The sequence below is a fragment of the Schistocerca gregaria genome, chromosome 5 (genome assembly GCF_023897955.1).
Source record: "Schistocerca gregaria isolate iqSchGreg1 chromosome 5, iqSchGreg1.2, whole genome shotgun sequence".
In the NCBI taxonomy this organism is placed as follows: Eukaryota; Metazoa; Arthropoda; class Insecta; order Orthoptera; family Acrididae; genus Schistocerca; species Schistocerca gregaria.
In genome coordinates this window covers 499,885,330-499,912,949 of record NC_064924.1, presented here as the reverse complement: position 1 = coordinate 499,912,949, position 27,620 = coordinate 499,885,330, and the positions used below count along the sequence as shown (strand labels likewise).

Genomic DNA, 27,620 nt, shown 5'->3' with positions numbered 1-27,620 from the left:
ATAAAATTACTGAGATATATCTGCATCAAGTTCCTGGGTACTAATTATGGAATGATAATTTCATAAAGGCAGCTATGATGTCTGAGTCAGTTTATTTGATGATTCATATTTTACATTTTACTCAGAGGGAAATATATCAGTGTTCTCAACTGTTATACTATGAAGCATTTTACAGTTTTTGTGATGGTTTTAATGTCGGCATGCCTTGCGCTTTCAAGCGGCTTTCATCCTACTTCTATGTTTTTTGTTTCATACTACTACAATTCATGAAATATAGATCATGACCTAGTCATTTAGACAATTCTCTAAAACAACACAAATATTCTGAAACGAAATGTTTGACACAAACATTTCTTCCTTCTTCCATCTGTTAAATAAATCAGACACTGTAGGAACAGCATCTCAGCACATACAAGTGGTTAGTGCTGTCGCACCATTATCATTTTGAATGCATTTACAGTTTGTTATTTTATGATAAAATATACTTGTACATTATCAGCATACCTCCAAATCTGTGTGGAAATTATTCTTTCCCTGTATACCTTTGGTTCATCATGTATCTCACCATTATGGATAGTTTGCTACAACAATAAAGTATCAGACCATTTAGAAGGTCAATTAATAAAAAATAATTAAGCTCTTATAAATCTATACAGAACATTCAGAAAGTCTTTGCCCTCACAGAGAATTTATAAACATAACTATTACATTGCATGCATCTTGACAGTTAAAAATGTGTGCCACACCACAGCTCAAACCCATGTTTCTTTCTTTTCACAAGCAATCATCTTAAGTTATCTGAGCATGCCTCCATATGCCTCAAATTTTCTTTGTCACTGATATTTCCATGGTAATTTCTGAATGATGGAGTACTGGGGATCTGCCACATGGAACATATTGGATGAGTGAGAAAGTGCAGAATGATATGCATGTCAGGTATTTCACTTTACTGTTGTCTGTTATATTCAGACAACAATGTAGAGAAAGATTGATTGCTACTTACCATAAAGATAACGTGCTAAGTTGCAGACAGGCACAATTAAAAGACACTAACACACAACATTTTGACCACAACCTTTGTCAGAAAAGAGAAAAAAAAATTTTTTCTTTTTTTCCTTCAAGTAAGTAACTGACAGTGGATAATGCAACTATTCTGAAAGAAAATATGAGCATATGCATTATGCAGAAAGAGATACTTGAGTAATATCTCTAGCTATGAGAGTTTTTTCTTGTGTCTAATGATCTTGATGTTGGTGAGACATTGAGCTCTAACCTTCTTTCCATCTTGTGATCACACTCACACACAACACAGTATAGGATGAAATAAAATTTAAACCAATAGACTCATGTTTCCAAAATCATCTGAAGGCTTGGTTCTTGGCTCAGAGACAAAGCACTATTGCATATTTTCTTTCAAACTAGTACAATTGCCAAGTGTCAGTTATTTAATTGAAAGGAAAGATAGAATTAAGATTAGCATTTAACATTACCTCAATAAGAAGGGAATTAGAGACTTCATTGTTTGTATTCCTCTGTTTGTGTCGTCTAGCTCACGAGTCCATGATAAATAATTTGACTGAACTTACAATGTTCAAGGTGATATTACGGGAACCAGAGGCTGACATCAGCATTGCAAATAAAGCTACTGAACTAGCTGTGTTTGGACACAGCATCCTAACACCTCAGATGCACAGAATTGCAAAAGAGAGACATGGAACACCAAATATTACAAGACTTTATGATTATATTAAGGTAAGTAAACTAATAATTGTGATGGAATCTATAATTCCCACTTTTCAGTGTTTGGGAATCATACTTTTCAGGAAACTTAAGGCTTAGAAAAAGTGAGTGACATGGTGTTATTTGTAGAATGATCTCATTTACACTTTGCTTTACAGATTTTCTGTTGATATTAAACTCTTAATTTTTTTGTGCTGCAAATTGCACTTTCATTTGAATGTGACAGTGAACATATTTTCTAACAACCAAATGATCCACAAGGCGTCGATAATTTAAGTGTTTAGTGATGAAAATATGAGTTAAATATATCTGCATATTGAACTGTGTAGCAGAAATCTTTGAAAGAGAAGTGTCTAACTAACATACATGTAAAATAACTTTGTGAAATATACACCTACTTTTCTGTAACCCCCTGGCCTCAACCTTTGCTAGTCCCTCTCCTCCACTTACCTATTCACTTCTCTTCTCCCACTTCAGCACAACATAGCCTTCTATTCCATCAAAGCACCCAGTTGTTTTCCCCTTTCCCTGCTTTTCCACACCCACCCCCCCAACCACAAACACATAAAAGCATCTTGCAGCCCTTCCATATCTGTCATATTCCCGCCATGTTCTTGCGTGCTTCATAAACAGCAAAACATTTTTCCCACTACACCTTCTTATTCCCTCCTCCCCACACCATGCCACCTCATTACCTCCACCACCAGACTGCTGCTCCTATCAGGCACAGTTATAACTTAGTCCAGCTACAGCAGTCAGATACAGTGCCCATGGGAATTGTTAATTTGGTAATAGATGAGACTGGTTTGATGCACCTCTCCATGCTACTCTATCCTGTGCAAGCTTCTTTATCTCCCAGTACCTACTGCAACCTACATCCTTCTGTATCTGCTTAGTGTATTCATCTCTTGGTCTCCCTCTATGATTTTTACCCTCCACACTGCCCTCCAATACTAAATTGGTGATCCCTTGATGCCTCAGAACATGTCCTACCAACCAATCCCTTCTTCTGGTCAAGTTGTGCCACAAACTTCTCTTCTCCCCAATCCTATTCAATACTTCCTCATTAGTTATGCGATCTACCCATCTAATCTTCAGCATTCTTCTGTAGCACCACATTTCGAAAGCTTCTATTCTCTTCTTGTCCAAACTATTTATCGTCCATGTTTCACTTCCATACATGGCTACACTCCATACAAATACTTTCAGAAATGACTTCCTGACACTTAAATCTATATTCGATTTTAACAAATTTCTCTTCTTCAGAAGAGTGTTAGCAGACATAGGTGACATAAAAGTGAAAAAGCTTGCATACTTTGCCTACTTTCATTCCATAATGTCATATGGTACAATATTTTGGGGTAACGCTTCAAGTCAAACAAAAGTTTTCAGAGTCCAAAAGCGTGTAATATGTATTATTTGTGGAGTAAACTCACGGACATCTTGTAGAAACCTCTTCAAAGAACGAGGTATACTAACTACTGCCTCTCAGTATATTTACTCCTTAATGAAATTTGTCCTAAATAATATATCTCTTTTTCCAACAAACAGCTCAGTTCATACATACAATACCAGGAACAAAAATGATCTGCACAAGGACTTAAAAGCACTTACTTTAGTTCAAAAAGGGGTCCACTACTCAGGAACACTCATCTTCAATAATCTGCCAGCAAACATAAAAAATTTAGTTACAAATAGAGATCAGTTTAAAAGGAGCCTGAAAGACTTACTAGTGGTCAATTCCTTCTACTTCATTGACAAATTTTTTAATAGAAACAAATGATGTGTTGTATATATTTATACTATTAGTATTGTTATTTCAGCTTTAAAAAAAAGTAAAAAATAAAAAAGGTGACATGTTCCACATCCACGAGGATCTCCTCAACGCAGATCTATGGAACAAAAACTAATCTAATCAAATCTAATCTAATCTAAGACACTGTCCATTCCATTCAACTGCTCTTCCAAGTCCTTTACTGTCTCCGACAGAATTACAACGTCATCGGTGAACCTCAAAGTTTTTATTTATTCTCCATGGATTTTAATATCTACTCCAAATTTTTCTTTTGTTTCCTTTACTACTTGCTCAATATACAGATTGAATAACATCGGGGAGAGGCTACAACCCTGTCTTACTCCCTTCCCAACCACTGCTTCCCTTTCATGTCCGTCGACTCTTATAACTGCCATCTGGTTTCTGTACAAATTGTAAATAGCTTTCGCTCCCTGTATTTTATCCCTTCCACCTTTAGAATTTGAAAGAGAGTATTCCAGTCAACATTGTCAAAAGCTTTCTCTAAGTCTACAAATGCTACAAACGTAGGTTTGCCTTTCCTTAATCTTTCTTCTAAGATAAGTCGTAAGGTCAGTATTGCCTCACGTGTTCCAGTCTTTCTACGGAATCCAAACTGATCTTCCCTGAGGTCGGCTTCTACTAGTTTTTCCATTTGTCTGTAAAGAATTTGTGTTAGTATTTTTGCAGCTGTGGCTTATTAAAATGATTATTCGGTAATTTTCGCATCTGTCAACATCTGCTTTCTTTGGGATTGGAATTATTATATTCTTCTTGAAGTCTGAGGGTATTTCGCCTGTCTCATACATCTTGCTCACCAGATGGTAGAGTTTTGTCAGGACTGGCTCTCCCAAGGCCGTCAGTAGTTCTAATGGAATGTTGTCTACTCCCGGGGCCTTGTTTCGACCAGGTCTTTCAGTGCTCTGTGAAACTCTTCACACAGTATAATATCTCCCGTTTCATCTTCATCTACATTTTCTTCCATTTCCATAATATTGTCCTAAAGAACATTGCCCCTGTATAGATCCTCTATATACTCCTTCAACCTTTCTGCTTTCCCTTCTTTGGTTATAACTGGATGTCCATCTGAGCTCTTGATATTCATACAAGTGGTTCTATTTTCTCCAAAGGTCTCTTTAATTTTCCTGTAGGCAGTATCTATCTTACCCCTAGTGAGATAAGCCTCTACATTCTTACATTTGTCCTCTAGCCATCCCTGCTTAGCCATTTTGCACTTCCTGTCGATCTCATTTTTGAGACGTTTGTATTCCTTTTTGGCTGCTTCATTCACTGCATTTTTATATTTTCTCCTTTCATCAATTAAATTCAATATTTCTTCTGTTACCCAAGGATTTCTACTAGCCCTCATCTTTTTACCTACTTGATCCTCTGTGGCCTTCAACACTTCGTATCTCAAAGCTACCCATTCTTCTTCTACTGTATTTCTTTTCCCCATTCCTGTCAATTGTTCCCTTATGCTCTCCCTGAAACTCTGTACAACCACTGGTTCTTTCAGTTTATCCAGGTCCCATCTCCTTAAATTCCCACCTTTCTTCAGGTTTAATCTACAGGTCATAACCAATAGATTGTGGTCAGAGTCCACATCTGCCCCTGGAAATGTCTTGCAATTTAAAACCTGGTTCCTAAATCTCTGTCTTACCATTATATAATCTATCTGATACCTTTTAGTATCTCCAGGGTTCTTCCATGTATACAACCTTCTTTCATGGTTCTTAAACCAAGTGTTAGCTATGATTATGTTGTGCTCTGTGCAAAATTCTACCAGGCGGCTTCCCCTTTCATTTCTTAGCCCCAATCCATATTCTCCTACTACATTTTCTTCTCTCCATTTTCCTACACTTGAATTACAGTCACCCATGACTATTAAATTTTCGTCTCCCTTCACTATATGAATAATTTCTTTTATTTCATCATAAATTTCTTCAATTTCTTCGTCGTCTGCAGAGCTAGTTGGCATATAAACTTGTACTAGTGTAGTAGGTGTGGGCTTTGTATCTATCTTGGCCAGAATAATGCATTCACTATGCTGTTTGTAGTAGCTTACCTGCATTCCTATTTTCCTATTCATTATTAAACCTACTCCTGCATTACCCCTATTTGATTTTGTGTTTATAACCCTGTAGTCACCTGACCAGAAGTCTTGTTCCTCCTGTCACCGAACTTCACTAATTCCCACTATATCTAACTTTAACCTTTTTAAATTTTCTAACCTACCTGCCCGATTAAGGGATCTGACATTCCATGCTCCGATCCGTAGAACGCCAGTTTTCTTTCTCCTGATAACGACATCCTCTTGAGTAGTCCCCACCCGGAGATCGGAATGGGGGACTATTTTACATTCAGAATATTTTACCCAAGAGGACGCCATCATCATTTAATCATACAGTAAAGCTGCATGCCCTCGGGAAAAATTACGGCCATAGTTTCCCCTTGCTTTCAGCTGTACGCAGTACCGACACAGCAAGGCAGTTTTGGTTATTGTTACAAGGCCAGATCAGTCAATCATCCAGACTGCTGCCCTTGCAACTACTGAAAAGGCTGCTGCCCCTCTTCAGGAACCACATGTTTGTCTGGCCTCTCAACAAATACCCCTCCATTGTGGTTATACCTATGGTACGGCTATCTGTATCGCTGAGGCACGCAAGCCTCCCCACCAACGGCAAGAAGGTCCATGGTCATGGGGGTGGGGGGGGGGGGGTGAGGGGGTGGCAGGCCTAGCAGAGATGAAGAGACCTGTATAGGTTAGAATAGCATGAAGATGAAGACTGCATCAAATCAATCTTCTGACTGAAGATGACACAACAACAATATACAAAATAACTTTTGCATAACCTTGGTTCCGAGAGTTCCAGAACCTATCCCGAAAATTGAAATAGAGATCAACATAAACATCATTTCTGCCCTTTTTATTGCTCATGAAAGTCACACATTGCATGTTGTACAACCATACAGCAAGACCTTCAGAGATGGTGGTCCAGATTGCTATACACACCAGTACTTCTAATACCCAGTAGTACATCCTCTTGCATTGATGCATTGTGGCATACTATCCACAAGTACATCAAGGCACTGTTGGTCCAGATAGTCCCACTCCTCAATGGTGATTCAGCTTAGATCCCTCAGAAAGGTTAGCGGGTTACATCGTCCATAAACAGCCCTTTTCAATCTATTCCAGGCATGTTCAATAGGGTTTATGCACGGAGAACATGCTGGCCAATCTAGTCAAGCAATGTCGCTATCCTAAAGGAAGCATTAGCAAGATGTGATGAAGGGAGCATGAACTGTTGTCCATGAAGATGAATGCCTCGCCAATAAGCTGCCACAATGGTTGCACGATCGGTCGGAGGATAGCATACATGTATCGTACAGACATTACGGCACCTCCCATTACCACAAGAGGCATACATCGGCCCCACATAATGCTGCTCCAAAACATCAGGGACCCTCCACCATGTTGCACTCACTGGACTGTGTGTCTAAGGTGTTCAGCCTGACCAGGTTGCCTCCAAACACGTCTCTGACAGTTGTGTGGTTGAAGCCATAAGCGACACTCATTGGTGAAGAGAACGTGATGCCAATCCTGAGCAGTCCATTCAGCTTATTGTTTGGCCCATCTGTACCACACTGCATGGTGCTGTGGTTGCAAAGATGGACCTCACCATGGACGTCGGGAGTGAAGTTGCGCATCATGCTGCTTATTGCACACAGTTTGAGTCATAACTCAACATCCTGTAGCTGCACAAAAAGCATTATTCAACATGATGATGTTGCTATCAGTGTTCCTCTGAACCATAATCTGTAGGTTGCAATCATCCACTGTAGTAGTATCCCTTGGGTGGCCTGAGCAAGGCATGTCATAGACAGTTCCTGTCTGTCTGTATATCCTCCATGTCCAAAACTTTTTTTAATGTGTATATTTGCGTTCCTTCTTAATGTAAATGGTGTATCCTCATCTCTCCATACCTGACAAGCAATAACTAGATGCCAATTTACATGGATGTGTATTCAGCCTTCCCGTTCCAGTTGCAAAATTATGATAAAAAATACATGTTATCACTATATGATTTTTGGACAATTGTTCTTCTGAGCAAGTTCATTTATTTTATTGTTTAACTGCATATTATTGTTGTATTTGCTTTATTTATTTATTTATTTATTTTTTATAATAGCCTGAATTTTGGAACAAGTTTGTGTAGCATCTGAGTCTTTCATATGTATATGGCTTTTGTATTGAGTGATTGAGAATGGTACAGTGTAGTTTTTCAGGAATGAGCCATGGTACTGGAACCTTTACTGTCATTCTCATGTATGTGTAACAGCTCTTTGACCAGAAACCTGGTTCAGTACATTTGATCCTCAGTCCTTTACAACCTCAACTTTCCTGCTATTGATTTTATTGGCAGAAAGCCATGAAGAATTTGTATGTAATACATTTCAAGCCATTCTGGATATCACAATCACTTATTTTTGCATATACTCATTGAAGATGTTTAACGTACAACTTTTCTTTCAGATTAATTAATGTCAGTAAGGCACAAAATTTATTTGAATTCTGATTCTATGACACTTACAAAATTACAGACAGAGTTATAACTTCTAGAATAAACATATTTTATTCAATTACCTGCATAACAAATGAATACCTTAATATCTTATAAAAATAAGTTTGTGGATTTCTTGATAGTCAATGTCTTCTATGAATGAACTTTAGATTTTTTACTGAAAAGCTAGTTTTCAGAATTAATTAGTTTGAGGAGAAGAGATCGACATACTGTTTACATGAAGGTAGCACACTGTATTCTTAAGATAATAACAGCCTAACACTGACTGGGCATAGTGCTGTAGGAGAACACAATGACTCACTTGTAAACTAAATTCTCTGATTGTGTTTGTTAGCCTTGGATCACAGATATGGTATCATAACTAGTTTTGACATTTGAACAAGCCAGCATCTGATGAATTGAATACATTACAAAAGCCTCATCAAAGTGTGGCTATACAGACTAGCAGAGACACTCAGAATATTGTAAGCTCCTCCAATGGCCTATACTTCTATATTTTGATGAGGTACTATGTAAAATAATCAGATAATCTGGTGATGACTGCCTAGAATGTTGAAACTGTTTATAATAATGTTTGTTTGACCAAGGCTGAAAAAAATGTAATGGAGGAAATAATGAACTAATTTTGTATAATTGTTAATAGAGTATAACTGAGCCTAAAGGAGTACAGGTTATTATAACAGTGATTGTTTGCAGACTTATAGGACAGGTTTTTTTTAAGGAATGCAACTCCATTTTAATAGAAATTGCATGATATTCATGTATGAACATTTTTTGTCCTGTTTTTACAGATACTGCTCTAAATGTGTTGCAGTATAAAGTTGAATAGGTGCTTGTTTTATCATAAATTTCTGTGTATTGTAATGATGTTCTTATCTGTGCATTGATACATAATGAAAGAGACTAGATTTTTCTATCCTTCCTTCTTGATAAAATTAAGATTATAAATTGATGTGTGTGAAATTTAGAAGCAGTTTTATTGCTGTGGAAAATTACTTGCATTGTGACTTCTATGTTTTAGTAAAATGTTATTTATGATTTTTCATTTACTCTGACAGCGTGTGGTTTTCAATAAAGGGGAATTAAAGAAAGCACTCAAACTCCAGGATGAATTTAAACTTAAAGCCAAACACCTTAATACCTTGGAACTCTATAACAAGATCCGAAATGATGCATTTGTTCTTCAAGAGGTACTGTAATGGTCATTTATAACATATGTAAAACAGGTGAAATATATAACTTAGCCTACTGAAGACTCTTTATACTCACAGACTTTTTACCCATTTTAGCTTACTCACCATTTTACAAATGTGTTTTAAAATCTCTGAAGTCTTATTCATTATTTCTTATCATAAACACTATGATATATATGAAATATATTTCAATATTTTTCTTTATTTGGGATCACTCTTGTACAGAATTTCAATAAGCATAGTTTTAACTTGGCAGATATAACAAATGCAATGTGTATATGCAGAAAGCAGAAGATATCACCCTCAGTTTCTGTGCAGTTTCTTAAATTTAAAGTTATTTCATTTAACTATGTGTATTCCTTCAGACAAACTCTGTAAACAATAGAGAAACTGGCTGGTATTTGTGCAGTCCTAGAAGTGCTGTGCTGCTCAAAATGATTTACTTTCTTGCCATTTTAAAAGGTTAAGTTCATATTACTCTCCCTCTGTGCATGCAAAAATGGTTCAAATGGCTCTGAGAACTGTGGGACTTAACATCTGAGGTCATCAGTCCACTAGAATTCAGAACTACTTAAACCTAACTAACCGAAGGACAGCACACACATCATGCCCAAGGCAGGATTCGAACCTGTGACCATAGCGGTCGCACGGTTCCTGACTGAAGCACCTAGAACTGCTCAGCCACACTGGCCGGCTCCTTTGTGCATGCACTACAAGATAATCTACTATAGTAGAGAAGACCTTAATACCTGTAACTATAGTGAATCTTTGTCAATCTAGACTAAGATGTATCAATTAAATCTCTATTTCTTGTATTGTGATCTTCAGTTGAGCTGCTAAGATCATAATTAGGTTTCATTTATCAAAGACCATACAATTACAGATATATTTTGCTTGATTCTATCACAATCATCAGCTATTTGAAATATTTCCTATATGACTAATAGATCAGGTATTGGAATATATCTAATGACATTTTGGCTATTTAAATCCTTCCTTTCAAGACAGCAGAACTACCATATTGACTATTCTGTAAGAGAGAAAAAATAAAATAAAATTTATATGCTTGGACTATTTTGAAAGCAAATCTTGATCCACTATTGGCTTGATAGGCATAACACACTTTCATCGGAACCCCATTGGCTGACTTTCATTTCAGTGTGTTCGTGGGCCTATACAACTGCTGTAGTGGTTGCAAGGCAACCACATTTCTCACTGTACTTCACAGCCACAGGTATCCTCCTACTTCATACCATTGCCTGTCTCCCACCAACATAGTCATGTATCTCTAACCTGTAATAAAGGCTACTTCTTTGGCATGTGTAGGACATGCTTTTCTATATGGCATAATGAATAATAAACCAAAATCAAATAAACTTTCTGATGAGATGATTGAAAATAATAGTTGCTCTGAAAAAAATTAAAAGTGACAAAAAGTGTATTAATTGTTGTACAAATGACAAAAAATTAGAACAATAAATATCTTTCGCTTACTAAATAAAAAAGTTAACTGTAAAAAAACTTTTTATGCCTGGACTGCAATTTTCAGTATATAATTACAGCAAGGTGATCAGTTTCTAGTTGATTTCCACAACCATCTTTAGAACTGTAAATAAATGGAGGGAAAGGAGCCTCAGAAAGTATGGTGCAATAAAGTAGGATATACACTGAAGCACCAAAGAAACTGGTATGGGCATGCTTTTTCAAATAAAGAGATATGTAAATGGGCAGAATATGGCACTGTAGTCAGCAATGCCTATCTAACGCCACAAGTGACTGGTGCAATTGGTAGATTTGGTTACTGCTGCTAGGTGTTATAGTCGATGCATGAGTGATAGGACACAGCATCTCTGAGGTAGAGCTAAAGTGAGGATTTTCCTATACAACCATTTCACGAGTGTACCGTGAATATAAGGAATCCGGTAAAACATCAAATCTCCGATATAGCTGTGACCGGAAAAAGATCCTGCAAGAACAGGGCAAACAATGACTGAAGAGAATCGTTGAACGTGTCAGAAGTGCAACCCTTCCTCAAATTGCCACTGATTTCAGTGCTGGCTCATTAACAAGTGTCAATGTGCAAACTATTCAATGAAACATCATTGATACAGGCTTTTGAAGCTGAAGGCCAACTTGTTTACCCTTGATGATTGCACAGCACAAGACTTTACACCTTGCCTACTCCTGTCAACACTGAAATTGGACTGTTAATGACAGGAAACATGTTGTCTGGTCAGACAAGTCTTATTTCAAATTGTATCGAGCAGGTGGATGTGTATGGGTATGCAGACAATCTCTTGAGTCCATGGGCACTGCATGTCAGCAGGGGACTGCTCAAGCTGGTGGAGACTCTGTAATGGTGTGTGACATGTGTGTAGATGGAGTAATATGGAACCCATGATGCATCTAGATATGACTCTGACAAGTGACATGTACGTAACCATCCTGTCTGGTCACTTGAATCATTCATGTCCATTGTGCATTCCAATGGATTTGAGCAATTCCAGCAGGACAATGTGACATCCCACACTTCCAGAATTGCTACAAAGTGGCTTTAGGAACACACTTCTAAGTTTAAACACTTCTGCTGGTCACCAATCTCCCTAGACATGAACATTACTGAGCATATCTGGGATGCCTTGCAACATGCTGTTCAGAGGATATCTCTACCCTGTTGTACTCTTAGGTATTTATGGACAGCCCTGCAAGATTTATGGTGTCAATTCCTTCTAGCACTATTTCAGACATTAGTTGAGTCATGCTGTGTCATGTTGCTGCACCTCTGCATGCTCACAGAGGACCTACGTGATATGAGACACGTGTGCCAGTTTCTTTGGCTCTTCAGTGAAAACAACATATGACAACTGCACAAATTATATAACGAGAGCCAACTCCAATAGTAAAAGTAAACATGTAACAAATTCACTGAACAGTAGTGTATAAGTAATATGCTACAACTTTGAACTGACATACCATTCAAACCATAAAAAAGTGGTGAACATGCACTGAAAAATATCATCGTTAATGTAGACATACAAAGAAGTGCATTCATCTTATGGGCCAACAAGAGAATGAAATTATGTAGTTATAAACTTCATCATGAGCAAAACTTCGTAATGAGCAAAACTTCATCATGAGCAAGCCAGCTGGTAAGCGTGCAAAAAGAATTTAAAACCAAAAGTACTTTAATATCTTACTTAAATTGAAGTAAATTTTAAAACTGTGAAGATAATAAGGAAATTAAGTAAAAATTACAGGACAGCTGTATTGTATAGTTAACTAACAACATGCCATATGTAGGATACAAATTATATGTAACTGTAACTGCCAGTAATTCAAGACAAAAATCCAGAATGTTTGTACTTAGGCCCAAATAATTTAAAAACTATAAAGAAACAAGGAAATGAAGTTGAAATTACAAGACTGTCTTTGTTCCTGGGGCACTGACACCACAAATAATGGCTAAATCTGCTGATCATAATTTAAAATCTGCACCAGAAGATTTGAAAGCAATATCATAAATACCCTCGATAGACAGAAAGGCAAAATGAAGTGTCTGGCAGACATACCTGGAACTCCTAACACAACACACAAACATTATCTAATGAACTCAATCAATACAGATTCTGTAATATTCTACACAGAAAGGCACAACCTAAAGTATGATGTGACATGTACAAATAAATAAATAATATTCCTGAGATACATATGAAAAAACATTGACAATACGCTTTAAACCTAAGCATAAACTTTACGAATATATACTCAAATATAGCACAGAAAAACTGTACAATGCACCTATTCTCTTGAGCGTTTTTTTACCCTCCTGTCTGCCGAAGCTCTCCTGGATGATGATGTAGAGGAAGAACAGTTACCAAATGACTCAATGGGTTTTATTTGGTTGGTATTTAAAGATGAATTGAGTAAGATGTCCCTGCAGAGCAAATTCAAATAGATGTTGCTTCTCAGTTTACTGCCAGTTGCCTCCTGTGAATTAATGTACTTTGTTTTGAAATATTATATGGTAGTGCACTGTAGTGAGTATCTACCTCCTGTAATTTCACCTGCTTGTGTTCCTCCCCTTGTCCGATGGTAGATCTGAATAATTTGACCACAAGATTGCTACCCTCAAAATTCACAGCAGTTTTGCCTGGGGAAAGTGTATTTTTGCATCATTTTCTGCTAAAAATTATTCTTCAAGTATTTACTCTACCACTAACCCTGGTACTATCAGGAAGGCATAGTCCATCTTCAATCCTTTCATCTGCAAGTCCAGTCCCACCTACTTCTTAATCATTTTCAAACATATATCCACAGTATGAGTTATTTCTACTCCACTCACAAGCAGAATCATTAATCTCTGACTTTCTGCTATTTTTGTAAAGGATTCTGGTGAAATGATGCTATGTTCACTTGCCATATCCATTACCACTATGGTTAGAATTCCTATTATTTTAATTGGGATTTCTGACTGCTTTTTCACTTTTACAGGCTTCTGTTCAGGTTCAACCAAGAGATAATTGTTCATCAACTCCTCATTGTTGTACAGAATCAGTTGAACTGCCAGATGGTTGCCACCAATTTTTATGTTAACTAGACATTTGGGATTTTCTGTGGTTGCATCTAGATTCCCTCTTGCCAAAACTGTTTTTCCAGCCTGTTCAGAAATCAGAACTGAGTGTCAGGTTTGCTCAGTTCTCTGTTCATAGCATTCCACTTCTCTATTTCCAGGTCCTCAGTATCCAGGCTCTAATTATTACTCCCTTCTTGTTAGATGTCTCATTCAGTAATTTTGGTGATAGTTCCAGTCTTATTGATTGTAATTTTCATCTCCCTCAGACTATACACCGAAGTGACTGCCCCTCTCTGCTTTGATGCCTTGTGATTGGCTGTTGGTGCAGTTCACAGATTGAGCATGCCTCTAACTTGCAGCCCTGTGGTCTGACTGTGTCAAACCTGCAACTGTCCAGCATGACTAGAAATTGTTCCATGTCATTTCTCTCTATTGTCAACTGTCAATCTCCTTTTTAAAATTCTTGACATGTCCATTTGATGTATTTCTCTGGCCCGGTATTTGGCTTTATTTACATACTTTTCAATATACCTATTCATACTGTCAGAGCTGCTAATATCAGCTTTTCTGTGTTCAGAACTTCATCGTGCTGTGATGTCCAAATGACTGATGACTTATACTTCATCGGAAACTTATGCTTGTAATCAGTACATCATTAATAAATTTCCCCAGCTTCAGTCACATACAAGAAAGCATTGCCTTTTCAGCAACAAAGTGGGTATCTTGTTTACTACCCCAGTTTTTGGGAAGGATTCCTCAGAATGGTTTTATAAGCACAACAGGATGTGTTTTATTCTGCTCTTTTTAGAAGTTGCTAAACTAATGCAGCTGAAGTTTACAGTCTTCCACTACAAATATCGGTACCAGCTACTCAAGCCCTATTACTGCATGGTATCTCAGTTGTTGCCTTACTTACAACTCGGTAGCAGGTTTGCTTCTATGTTCCTTTAGCCTATCAATATCAGTCACAGCTGGATGACTGTACCACAGTTTAGATGCAGATTTAAAGTGTCAAATTTTACAACAACAACCTCAAGTTATACCTTAGCATACTGCATACATTTTTTAATGTCACTGACCTTGTATCAACTTCTAAATCTTCCACTTGTTTTAGTTTTGCATGCTCTGTAGTTGCAGAGGTTTCTTGTGTGTCAGTGTCATTAACAATTTGTGAGCCTGACAGCAAATGTCACTTTCATCGGAGAGTGGCCCACATAATTTGGCCACACTATGTTTGATTTCTGCAATATAGTCAATTTACTTGTCATCAGTTCATTTGGTCAGTGCCTCATCTGTCAGTTCTGTGGTTTCCATTGTCTGAGATGTGAATGTCTCCAAGTTATTAAAAAATGTTGTTGTCTCTGATACTGCTGAATTTTGATGGCTGTTTCTGTCCACTGATCTTACTTGTTTGGAGACAGAATTTATTTACTTTGTACAGGTTATTGTTTGTCAGACAGTGCCTCTCAGTTTTCAGACAACTGTTGGACCTACTACAGTAACATCTCCCTAACCTATTCAGTAAAGTTGGTAAATTAGTTTGTTGCTGTTTAAATGAAACAGTGGATAGCCCAGGTTGGAATGTCAATAACATTATGAAAAGAATAGGTTGCTACTCACTGTAAAGATGACAGATTGAGTTGCAGACAGGCACAGTGAAAAGACTGACACATATTGATCTTTCAGCCAAAACCTTCTTCTGAAAAGAAAACATACACACACATCGACACAAGAAAGCACACCTCACACACACTTGACTACCGTTTCCAGCCAATCTAGCCAGAATGCAACTGCCATGTTGAACAAAAACAGAAATCCAGATTGGGTTGAGCAAAGGGTGAAGAATAGCAGGGGACAGGTGGGGGAAGAGAACTCAGTGCTGTCTGGCAGAGCATGATTGGACTAGACGGCAGCAGGACAACACTGCCATATGCAGCATCTGGTGGTTGTGATGGAGGTAGAGGGTCGGGAAATATCAAGCAGAAAAGGAGAGAACCATAGAAAGAGAAAAGACCAGCGGGTGCATTGGCAGGGAACAGTGCACAATGAGGATGAAGGACTGTGAATTGCGAGGAGATGTTAGGATAGAGGAAGTGAAAACTGTTGGATGATGGGTGTGTGGACAGCAGGTTACTGTAGGTTGAGCCAGGGATAATTTCAGGGATGAGGAATGTGTTGTAAGGATAACTCACATCTATAAAGTTCCTAAAAGCTGATGGTGAAGAGCAGGATCCAGATGATGTGGACTGTGTGATATCCATTGAAATCAAGCATGTTCTATTCATCACCACAATCTTTATCAGCGCTTTGACTGTATCTGTCTTTGTGCCCAGAAATGAGGGACAACCTATACAAGACCTTTACCACCCCTCCTGAGGTGGTGTTCAGTCACCCACCCAACCTTCACAACATCCTAGTCCATAGCTACACCAGTTCCAATGCTAACCCCTTGTCACAGGAATAATACCCCTATAGGAGACCCAGGGGGAAGAGCTGCCCAATCCACCTACTCAGAATTTCTTATTCGAGGCCAGTATGAGCTTCACCCTACCCCATCAGAGATGGGACCACCTGTGAAAGCAGCTGTGTCATATAAGGTGCTGTCATTGCACAGTTTTTTATATTAATTTGATTACCAACTGGCCACCCACCAGAATGAATGGCCACTGACAAACTTTTACCAAGAGCAAAGTGGACTACCCTGTGACTTGACATGCAGCTGAACATAACATGCTTGATATCAGTGGCTGCTTCAGATCCTGCGCCATCTGGGTCCTTCCCTCCACCATCAGCTCTTCTGAACTGTGCAGATGAGTGTTACTATTACAACACATTCTCCACTCCCAAAATATCCCAGCCCTAACCTAAGGTAACATACTGTTCCCATAACATGCTGTTCCCACCTAACAGTTTCCACCCCGTCTGTATTGTCACATCCTCCCAATCCACACCCCCTGACCCTCATTGTCCACAGCTCTCTGCCAATGCTTCCACCAGTCTTTTACACTTAGCTGCTCATCTCTTTTTCCACTCCTTCTTCCCTGCCCCCTTCCCTCCCCCACAGCCTCCAGACACTGCACCTGGCAGCCTTGTTATGCTGCCATCTACTCCCTGCATACTCCGCCAGACAGTACTGACGCCTTTCACCCGAGCTGAATGCTGCTATCACTGCCCCTCTCTAGACTGCTGCTTTCACTCAACACAACAAATTTATTCATGCCAGGATGGCTGCAAATAGCAGCCATGTGTGCATGAGCTGTGCTTGCTTCTGTGAATGTGAGTGTGTTTCCTTTTTGGAAGAAGAATTTGACTGAAATCTCAGTGTATAACCATCTTTTCATTGCTCTTGTCTTCACCTCAGTGTGTTATCTTTACAGTTAGTAGCAATCAATCCTTTTCATAATATTGTTATTTGCTATTTATATTTTATTGTCATAATCCATATACAGTGCTTTCCACCAAAAACTGTCTTGCTAACCAGCTGTGACCAGCCCACAATCACAATTATGTTATTTTCAGGCAACATTGCACACATGTGAAAACTAGCATTATCAATCTAAATCAGAATTCACTGGCCTACAAACAGAGCATTTTCTCCAGCTGCAAAAACAAAATGTATAATGAAGTCATGTATTAATTTTTGAAACTGAATTGATTCCACAGGTGGTACAAAGATAACAGTGGGCAAGGTATCACCCAACTTGCAAATATCAAGGAGTGAGCATCTGGATTTCATTTATTTAATTATAATATCGTACAACCCTTTCATTATCTCTAATTTTTACATTTCTAGGTTCCACTTACACTTACTTTCATCTATGATATGTGGTGTTCAAAATATTAAGTATTGTACAGAAGAGCACTGGAAGATCTAAGCTGAAATAAGGCCACTGGCGTAGACAATATTCCCTCAGAACTATTGAGATCCTCGGGAGGGCCAGCCATGGCTAAACTATCACACTTGGTGTGCAAGATATATGAAGCAGGGGAATATACTCCGTCTTCAAGAAAAATGTATTAATTTCAATTGCAAGGAAAGCAGATGCTGACAGGTGTGACTATTACTGAAGACTGATGACCACAAACAATTGCAAAATGTTGACAAGAATTGTTTTCAGAAGAACGGAAAAACTGATAGAGGAGATCAGTTTGCATTCTAGGGAACTGTTGAAACATGCAAGGCAACATTGATCCTGTAACTTATCCTAGAAGATAGGTTAAGGGAGGTCAAACCTGCATATATAATATTTGTAAATTTGGAGAAAGCTTTTGACAGTGTTGACGGGAATAAATTCTTTAAATTTCTGAATGTTGTGCGGTAAAATAAAAACAGTGGAAGATTATTTTCAGCTTGTACAGAAATCAGACAGTGGTTATAAGCATTGAAGGGCTTGAAAGGGAAGCACTGGTGGAGGTTGCCACTAGTGTTATTCAATCTGTATGTTGAGCAAGCTGTGAAGGAAAGCAAGGAGAAATAAAACTTTGCAGTTTGCTGATGATATTTAATTCTGTCAAAGACAGCAAAGGACTTGGAAGTCCTGTTTATTGGAATGGATAGTGCCTTGAAACGAAGATATAAGAAGAACAATAACAAATTAAACCAGGAGCAATAGGAAGGAGTTGAATTAAGCCAGGTGATGCTGAGGGAATTAGATTATGAAAGAAGACACTAAAAGTAGTGGATGAGGGGTTTGCTATATGGACAGTAAAATACCTTATGATGGACAAAGTAGAGAGGATATAAAATGTAGAATGGCAATGGAAAGAAAGTCATTTCTAAAGAAGAGAAATTTGTTGATATTTAATATAAATTTAAGTTTTAGTAAGTCTTTTCTTTAGGCATTTATCTGGAGTGTAGCCTTCCATGGAAGATAATGGTAGACAATAAGCAGTTCTTACAAGAAGAGAATAGATACTTTTGAAACGTGAAGAATGGTGAAGATGAAATGAATAAATTGTGTAACTAATGAGGAAGTGCTGAATAGAATAGGGGGGAAGAAATAAATTTGTGTCATAACTTTACTGAAAGATGGGATTTGTAAATAAGACACATTTGTACATATCTGGGAATCATGAATGTAGTATTGAGTATTGGAGAGAATTGGGCAGCAGGGGGTGGGAGGGGGGGGGTGGGGGGGGGGGTGGGGGGGGTGAGAGGAGAGAGGTGGTAAAAATTGTTGAGGGAGACTAAGAGATGAATTCAGTATCTAGATATGGCTTGGAGTAGCTATTTGGAGATGAAAAGGCATACACAGAATACAGTAGTGTGGAGGGCAGCCCCAAATCATTCTTCAGACTGACCACAAACAACACGAAACAAAAAAATATGTACAATAATTAATTTTTTTACAGTATTATAATCAGTGTATCAGTGCAGACTTATCAGATTGAAGATTCCACAGTATCAGTCATACCATTAGTTATCATTTATCAGATTCCACTTACTGTGCTTGGTATATCATGATATTAGCTTTTCAGAGTGTATTGGTAATGCCATACATCACTTCTCATTCTGAATGATCTGCTAAACAATATGGCTGGAATATTATGTTTTATTTCTTGTATAATCCTTCTAAGTCCACCAGATTTAAATAAAAAATAAAGGAAGAAAAACAGAGATGGAGGTAATTATGTCTGTATTCCTCACAAGAATGTGTGATACCGATACTCACAATCTTGTATCTTTTCTAGGCTATGTGTCTGACAGTTTGCTTTCACCTAGTAAATAGACTCTTCATTCATGCTGAAAATACATTTTGTATCACAGCTTGTTTTATAACTGGTAATACTTTTTTTGCAGGTAATAAAATGCCACTCAAATACATCACAAGTTAGTGTCATTTCACAAATTGTGTCAATGATAGTACTAACAGAAAGAAGCAAAGGTAAGCAGGGTGACAGAAAATAGCCTCTTCAAAATTTCAACTTTCACATTTTCCACCTGATCAAATTTGCTAAATCATATTTAACCAGATTCCATGAACATGTATGATGTGATTAATTTGATAGTGTCATCAATTAGCTATAACTTATTTGTCAATGAAGCAAGAAAAAGTAACTGCCAAAGATGTGTCTCTTGTATTATATATGACATCTAGTGGGAAGTAATTCTCTTTTCTAAACAAGTGACTCAATTTTAAATGTCCAGGAATTGTTACTCCAGTGGTAGGTACAAGTTCAAGCTGCTGTGATAATACAGTATTGCACTGTATTAAATACTTTACAGATTTTGTTTTTTAGTTAAATACTAATGTAATTCCTGGAGGGAACTACTTTCTTTTTAAAACATGTTCACAGTTTGAGCTGAAAAATAATAAGCATAATAATAAATTATGGTGAAGGAATGTAATTAAACTGTCATTTCATCAGTCATACTAAAAGGAAAATATGAACCAGGATTATAGTTTAAAAGTAGACAATGCCTTTTGAGCTTTCAGAATCATTAGTAATGCACTCAGCAAAGAGAGAGGGATAGATTAAGAGTGATTAAAGAGGACAGACAGCCTGTGTCACCACATTGGGGGGGGGGGGGGGGGGGGGGGGGGGAATAGAGATAGTTTAGTGCTAATCTACAGTATGCAGGTTCTTCTTAATAGGATTACAAATCTATGGCTGAATGAGTACTTCCATAGAATTTCCAGCAGTGCAGTACATCAGTAAAATTTTATGGAATTGTAATATTGTATACTGAGATTTATGTAGCCACATTTGACATTTGAGAAAAAAGCAGTTATTTGCTTATCACAATATTTAATGTATTATACTTAAAAAATTACAAATTAATTGTTCTTTCCTTTTTCAGATATTAGTGTTGATCATGCAAGTGACATTTCACTGTTTTTATCACAATGCTGTGATGTTTTATCTGCAGAAATACCAGTAGCTCTCAAGGTAAGGGCCAAATTTCTTAAAAGTTACAGATATTTAGTGGGAAGAAGAAACTTTATTCTACATCTTGGCAAACACTGGAAGACTACCTTATTATTGAGTTAAGTCAGAACATCATGACAAATCAGAGTTGGAGCTTATTGGTATAAATGGGCATGATTTATGTGAAAGGTACATTTGTCTGAAAGTAAAGGGAAGAAATACTGCGGAAGTAATGACAAAACATGCAGTGACTGTTGAAAGTTAAAAATGTGTAGATTATTGATAGTAAGCAGCTAAATACAGCAGTTGGTAAACAAAATGAATAAAATGAAAATTCATTTCTTTTCAATCTTTCAACACATTTATGCCTCTTCCTAGTCTCTTCAGATCTGCATACCTACTAGAACCAGAATCTTTTATGATCTCTTTTATATACTCTAAAATAAACTATATAATTCCTCTATTGCTCCTCCTGTTTCCAGGTCCTTCGATGACTTAGGAAGCACCCAGGTTGTTTCCCACTTCCCCTGGTATGATGATTCTGTAGAAATGTTTTTCTTCATATTCTTTCCAATACCTCTTCCTAATGTACTTTTTAAATTTTTTCCAGTTATTCTTGTCTAGTTCTTCTACAGTGCTCATCAAATTTCATCTTTTGCTTCAGATATTCACTTCAGAAACTTGTTCTTCAGTCACCATACTTCAAGCACTTTCAGTCAGTAACAGTAATACGAAAAGGAAAGTTGCTACTCATCATATAACAGAGATACTGAGTCATAGATAAGTGCAACAAAAAAAATTCTCACATTTAAAGCTTTCAGCCTTTAAGGTCTTCGTCAACAATAGACGATACACACACACACACACACACACACACACACACACACACACACTCATGTAAATGAAATTTGCACACACTGACTGCAATCTCAGGCAACTGAAACCATGCTGCAAGCAGCGGCACCAGTGCATGATGGGAGTAGTGACTCATTGGGGTAAGAAGGAGATGCTGGGGTGGGAAGGAGGAGGGATAGTATGGTGGGGGTGGCAGACAGAAAAGTGATGCAAGTTACATAGAAGACATGGGAGAGGTAAGGAGGGAGGGGAGGGGGGTAGAGTGGAAAATGAGAAAAAATAAAAAGACTGGATGTGATGGTGGAATAATGGATGTGTAGTGCTGGAATGGGAACAGGGAAGGGGCTGGATGGGTGAGGACAATGACTAACAAAGGTTGAGGCCAGGAGGGTTATGGGAACATAGGATGTATTGCAGGGAAAGTTCCTAACTTTGTAATCCAGAAAAGCTGGTGTTGATGGGAAGGATCCATATGGCACAGGGTGTGAAGCAGTCATTGAAATGAAGGTTATCATGCTCGGCAGCATATTCAGCAACAGTGTGGTCCACTTGTTTCTTGGCCACAATCTGTCGGTGGCCATTCGTGCGGACAGAAGGCTCGTTGGTTATCATGCCTACATAGAATGTAGTACACTGCTTGCAGCTTAGCTTGTAGATGACGTGACTGGTTTCACAGGTAGCCCTGCCTTTGATAGCATAGCTGATGTTAGTGACTGGACTGGAGTACGTGATGGTGGGAGAATTGTGGGACAGGTCTTGTTTCTAGGTCTGTTACAGGGGTATGAGACATGAGGTAATGGACTGGGAGCAGGGATTGTGTAAGGATAGATGAGTGTATTGGGTAGTTTTGGTGGATGGCAGAATACCACTGTGGGAGGGGTGGGAAGGATAGTGGCAGGACATTTCTCAATTCAGAACACAACAAAGGGTAATCAAAACCCTGGCAGAAAATATAATTCATTTGCTCCAGTCCTGGGTTTTACTGAATTATGAGGGGAATGCTCATCTGGGGCTGGACGGTGGGACTTTGGGAGGTGGTGGGAGATTGTAAAGGTAAGGCATGGGAGATTTGTTTTTGTGCAAGGTTAGGAGAATAATTACAGTCAGTGGTGGCTTCAGTGAGACCCTCAGTATATTTCGAGAGGGACTGCTTGTCACTGCAGATGCGACAACCATGGGTGGCTAAGCTGTACAGAAGAAACTTCTTGGTATAGAATGGGTGGCATCTGTTGAAGTGGAGATATTGATGCTGGTTAGTAGGTTTGATATGGGCGGAGGTACTGATGTAGCCATCTTTGAGATGGAGGTCAACATCTAGGAAGGTGGCTTGTTGGGTTGAGTAGGACCAGGTGAAGCCAATGGGGGAGAAGTTGTTGACATTGTGGAGGAATTGGGAAATGTAGTGTTCAATAGTGGTAAGTCTGTGGGCATTAGTGTATAGGGAAGTGGCATCAGTAGTGACAAACAGGGCGCCATGTGATAAAGGGACAGGAGCTGTGGAGAGACTGTGAGGGAAATCGTTGTTATCCTTTGTAACCAACCACAATGGGGAATCCTGGGTGATTAGCTTTATGGACTTTAGGAAGCATGTAGAAGGTAGGAGCATGAGAGTTGTTGGGGTGAGTAAGAGATGAACTCATGGAGAGGTTTTGGGATGGATCTAACGATCTGAGTAATGACTGGAGATCCTGCTGGATTTCTGGAATGGTGTCGCTGTATTGAGGTTTGTAGGTGGAAGTATCTGACAGCTCCTGAAGTCCTTCTGCCAAGTAATCCTTGCAGTTCAAAATAACAGGGGTGCTCCTTTGTCTGCAGGTAGAATTATAAGGTGAGGATCAGTTTTTATATGGTGGACTGCGGTTCTTTCTGCAGATGTAAAGTTAGTTTGCATGTTGAGGGAATTGAAGAACAATGGGGAGGAAAGGTTCAAGGTTAAGAAATTCTGGGGTGATTTGGCGGCAGTGGGGGTGGATCACGGTTGGATGGAGGAGTGTACTGAGTTAGGCAAGGTTCAGTATTAGTCTTTGGTTGAGGCTGGTTGGTAGGGCTGGTGGCAAAAAAATTGTTTGCATTGTAGGAACCAGGAGAAGGAGAGAAGGTCCTTAACAAGTCCTGCTTGATAAAATTTGGGAGTGTGGCAAAAGGTGACGCCTTTGGAAAGGACTGATATTTCTGGGGGCTAAGGCTTCTGGAGGAAAGGTTCATAGCTGTGTTGCAGATCTGTGGGAGTTTTGGAGGGATGGGTAAGTGTAGTAGGTTTGCAAGACAGGGTTTGTCAGCTATGGGGGAGGTTTGGAGTTCCTGCAGGCAAAAGTTCCAATGTGTGGTATTATAGGCAGTCCCAAATTCCTGGAACTGTAACACACGTTGAAACTCTTACCCTGCAGGAACTTGAGCAACATACACAATGCCACCACAAAATGCTCTTCATCCTGCTCACTTCCTACTCCTGCCTTGGAGTACCACTGTCTACCATCTCTACAACAACCTCCAAACTTCCCCCTTCTCCTCTCATAGCTGACAAATGCTGTCTCACAGACCTACTACACTTACCCCACCCTCCAAAACTCACTCCCACCACCACACAGAAACCAGAACCTAAACAGACCTGCAACACAATCATTAGAATCTTTCCTCCAGAAACCTTAGCCCCCCAGAAATATAAGTCCTTTCCAAAGGTCTCACCTTTTGCCCCATTCCCAAATTTGATCATGCATGACTTGTTAAAGAACTTCTCTCCTTCTCCTGGTCCCTACAATGGAAATACTTTTTCTCCACCAACACTACCAACCACACTCAACCGATGCCCAATATTGAAATTTGGCTAACTCAGTTCACTTCTCCATCCAACTGTGATCCATGCCCACTGCCCCCAAATCACCCCTGTTAACTTTCCAGAATTTCTAAACCTAAAACCTTGCCTCACCATCATTCCCCAAGTCTCTCAACATGCAAACTAAACTTACATTCACAGAAAAAATCGCAGTCCACCATCTAAAAACTGATCTCGACTTTATAATCATACCTGCGCACAAAGGCTCCACCACTGTTGTTTTGAACCACAAGGATTACCTGACTGAAGGACTCCACCAGCTGTCAGATACTTCCACCTACAAATCTTGTCACAGTGACCCCATTCCTGAAATCCAGCAAGATCTCCAGTCACTGCCCAAATCCCGAAGTCCATCCCAGAACCTCTCCCTGGAGTCCATTTCTCTACTCACCCCTATCACTCACCACACTCCTATCTTCTATATGCTTCTTAACCACCCAGGATGCCCCATTGTTGCTGGTTACTGTGCCCCCATTGAGAGAATCTCTGCTCTCGTAGACCAACACATTCAACCTATTACACAGAATTCACCTCTCCACAGTTTCTTTTCCTTTACCACATGGTGCCCTGCTCATCATTATTGATGCCACATCCCTATGCACTAACATTCCTAATGCCCATGGTCATACCACTATTGAATATTACCTTTCCCAATACCCGATGGATTCCAAACCAACAACCCCCTTCCTAGTCACCATGACTAACTATAACCTCACCCAAGATTACTTCTCCTGCAAAGGCATTACTTACAAACAAATTCAGGGTGTGGCTATGGGCACCCACATGGCACCATCTTATGCTGACCTATTCATTGACCATCTAGAGGAATCCTTCCTAAAAACCCAGAATCTAAACCCCTCATCTGGTTCAGATTTATTGACAACATCTTTGCTATCTGGATCAAAGGTGAGAACACCCTAGCCATATTCAACCACAACGTCAACAACTTCTTGCCCATTGGCTTCACCTGATCCTACTCAACCCAACAAGCCACCTTCCTAGACGTTGACCTCCATCTCAAAGATGGCTACATCAGTATCTCTGTCCATATCAAACCTACAAACCAGCAGCAGTACCTCCACTTCAACAGTTGCCACCCATTCCATAACAAGAAGTCCCTTCCATACAGCTGAGCCATCCATGGTCATTGCATCTGCAGTGACTAGCAGTCCCCTCGTAACTCAGTAAAACCCAGGACTGGAGCAACTGAATTACAATTTCCACAAGGGTTTCGATTGCCTCTCGTCATGCCCTGAAATGGGAAATGTGCTGCCCACTATACTTCCAACACCGCCCACAGTGGTATTCCTCTGTACACCAAACCTACACAATCTACTTGTCCATCCTTACACAACCCCTGCCCCCAATCCCTTACCTCATGACTCATACCCCTGTAAGAGATCTAGAAGCAAGACCTGTCCCATAGTCCTCCCACCGCCATCTTCCCCAATCCAGTCACTAACATCACCTATCCTATCAAAGGCAGGGCTACCTGTGAAACCAGTCATGTGATCTACAAGCTAAGCTGCAACCAGTGTACTACATTCTATGTAGGCATGATAAGCAACAAGTTTTCTGTCCGCACGAATGTCCACTGACAAACTGTGGCCAAGAAACCAGTGGACCACTTTGTTGCTGAACATGCTGCCAAACATGATATCCTTGATTTCAACGAGTGCTTCACTGCCTGTGTCATATGGATCCTTCCCACCAACATCATCTTTTCTGAATTATGCAGTTGTTAACTTTCCCTGCAATACGTGCTGCGTTCCCATAACCCTCCTTGCCTCAACCTCTCAACCTTTGTTAGTCACTGTCCTCACCCTTCCAGCCCTTTTCCTGTCCCCATTTCAGCACTACACAGCCGCTACTCTACCATCACACCCAGTCTTTTTATTTTTCTGCTTTTCTGTTACCCCCCCCCCCCCTCCCCCCCAACCACCCTATCTACCTCTCCCATGTACTCTGTATCACTTCTCTATCTGCCACCCCCTGCATTCTATCCTACACCCTCCCAGCCACAGCCTCTCCTCCTTAGCCCCACCCAGGGACCACTCCCATTATGCACTGGTGCTGATGCTTGCGGCATGGTTTCAGTTGCCTGAGACTGCTGTTGGTGTGTGTGAGTTGAGTTGTTTTGTTGTGCCTATCTGTGACTCAGCATCTCCACTACATACTGAGTAGCATCTTTCCTTTTCATAACATTGTTACATTCCATCCTGGGTTCTCCACTGTTTGACTTTCAGTCAGTAATGTGTTATGGTGTTAAGTACTGTGGCAACTTACCAGTTCCCTAGAAAATTTTAACAGCACAGAGAAAAATCGGTTTGTATTTGTGTGGAATATCTCCAAGAATCCCAAGTCGTAAGTTTATAAACATCTAGGATTATAAGTTCATAACATGTCAATACATTTACTCTGTGATGTATTATCTCATAAACAACTTTCTTCAGCAAGAGTGAAAAGGCTTCCATAATGATATTGATATTAAAAAGATGCAGGATATCTGCTGAAATTTTAAGAAATCACGTTCTTAAATGTGGGTAAGGTATGCTTGTATTTAACTCTTAAATGCACTGCTTAGTGGTATGAATTGCACAAGCAGTAATAACTCTGTATTTAAATATAATTGACACAGACACCTGCTTCCACAGTATTCTTTAACTGAATTCTTCTGCAGTTATAACTGAAATTTTCTGCACAAATTTCTGTTAATGTACATATAAAATTAAAGGAGAGACATTATATATGAAGTTTTTGTGAATAAGGAAAGCATATGACAAATAATTTTAAAGGATTGTACCACATGTGTTGATATCTTTTTGTAATGATGAGATTGTAAAGTGACATTCATCATTCCTTGCAGTTTTCACAGTTTGATACGAGGATGTTGCTTATACAGTGATGGTATTATTATAATTGCTACTGTTTCTATTTTGTGTGTTGATTTGTTCTGTATTCAAATGACTTGGTAACATTTACCTATGAATGAATTATTTTCTTCACGGATGTTTTCTTAGCCTGTGACAATCTGGTTATGATGTGTTCCTTGCTCTGGACATCTTGCTCCCTAAATGTACCATGTTTTCAACAGTTTTATTATTTAATGAAACATAGTCATCCTTTGTACAGTTGGTCATCATTTTTATTATTCTTATAAGACTTCCTTACTTGAAATATA

At 39.0% G+C, this 27,620-nt stretch overlaps 1 protein-coding gene across 1 annotated transcript in view; it reads left to right on the top strand.

Annotated features, from left to right (window-relative positions):
- LOC126272873 (putative phosphoenolpyruvate synthase) overlaps positions 1-27,620 on the top strand; it is a 329,859-nt gene that overhangs the window by 203,651 nt on the left and 98,588 nt on the right. Inside the window, exons 18-21 of the mRNA XM_049976096.1 lie at positions 1,597-1,752; positions 9,174-9,305; positions 19,682-19,766; positions 20,684-20,772. Of these exons, the coding sequence (XP_049832053.1) occupies positions 1,597-1,752; positions 9,174-9,305; positions 19,682-19,766; positions 20,684-20,772 (462 nt within the window). The remainder of the gene's footprint in view (positions 1-1,596; positions 1,753-9,173; positions 9,306-19,681; positions 19,767-20,683; positions 20,773-27,620) is intronic.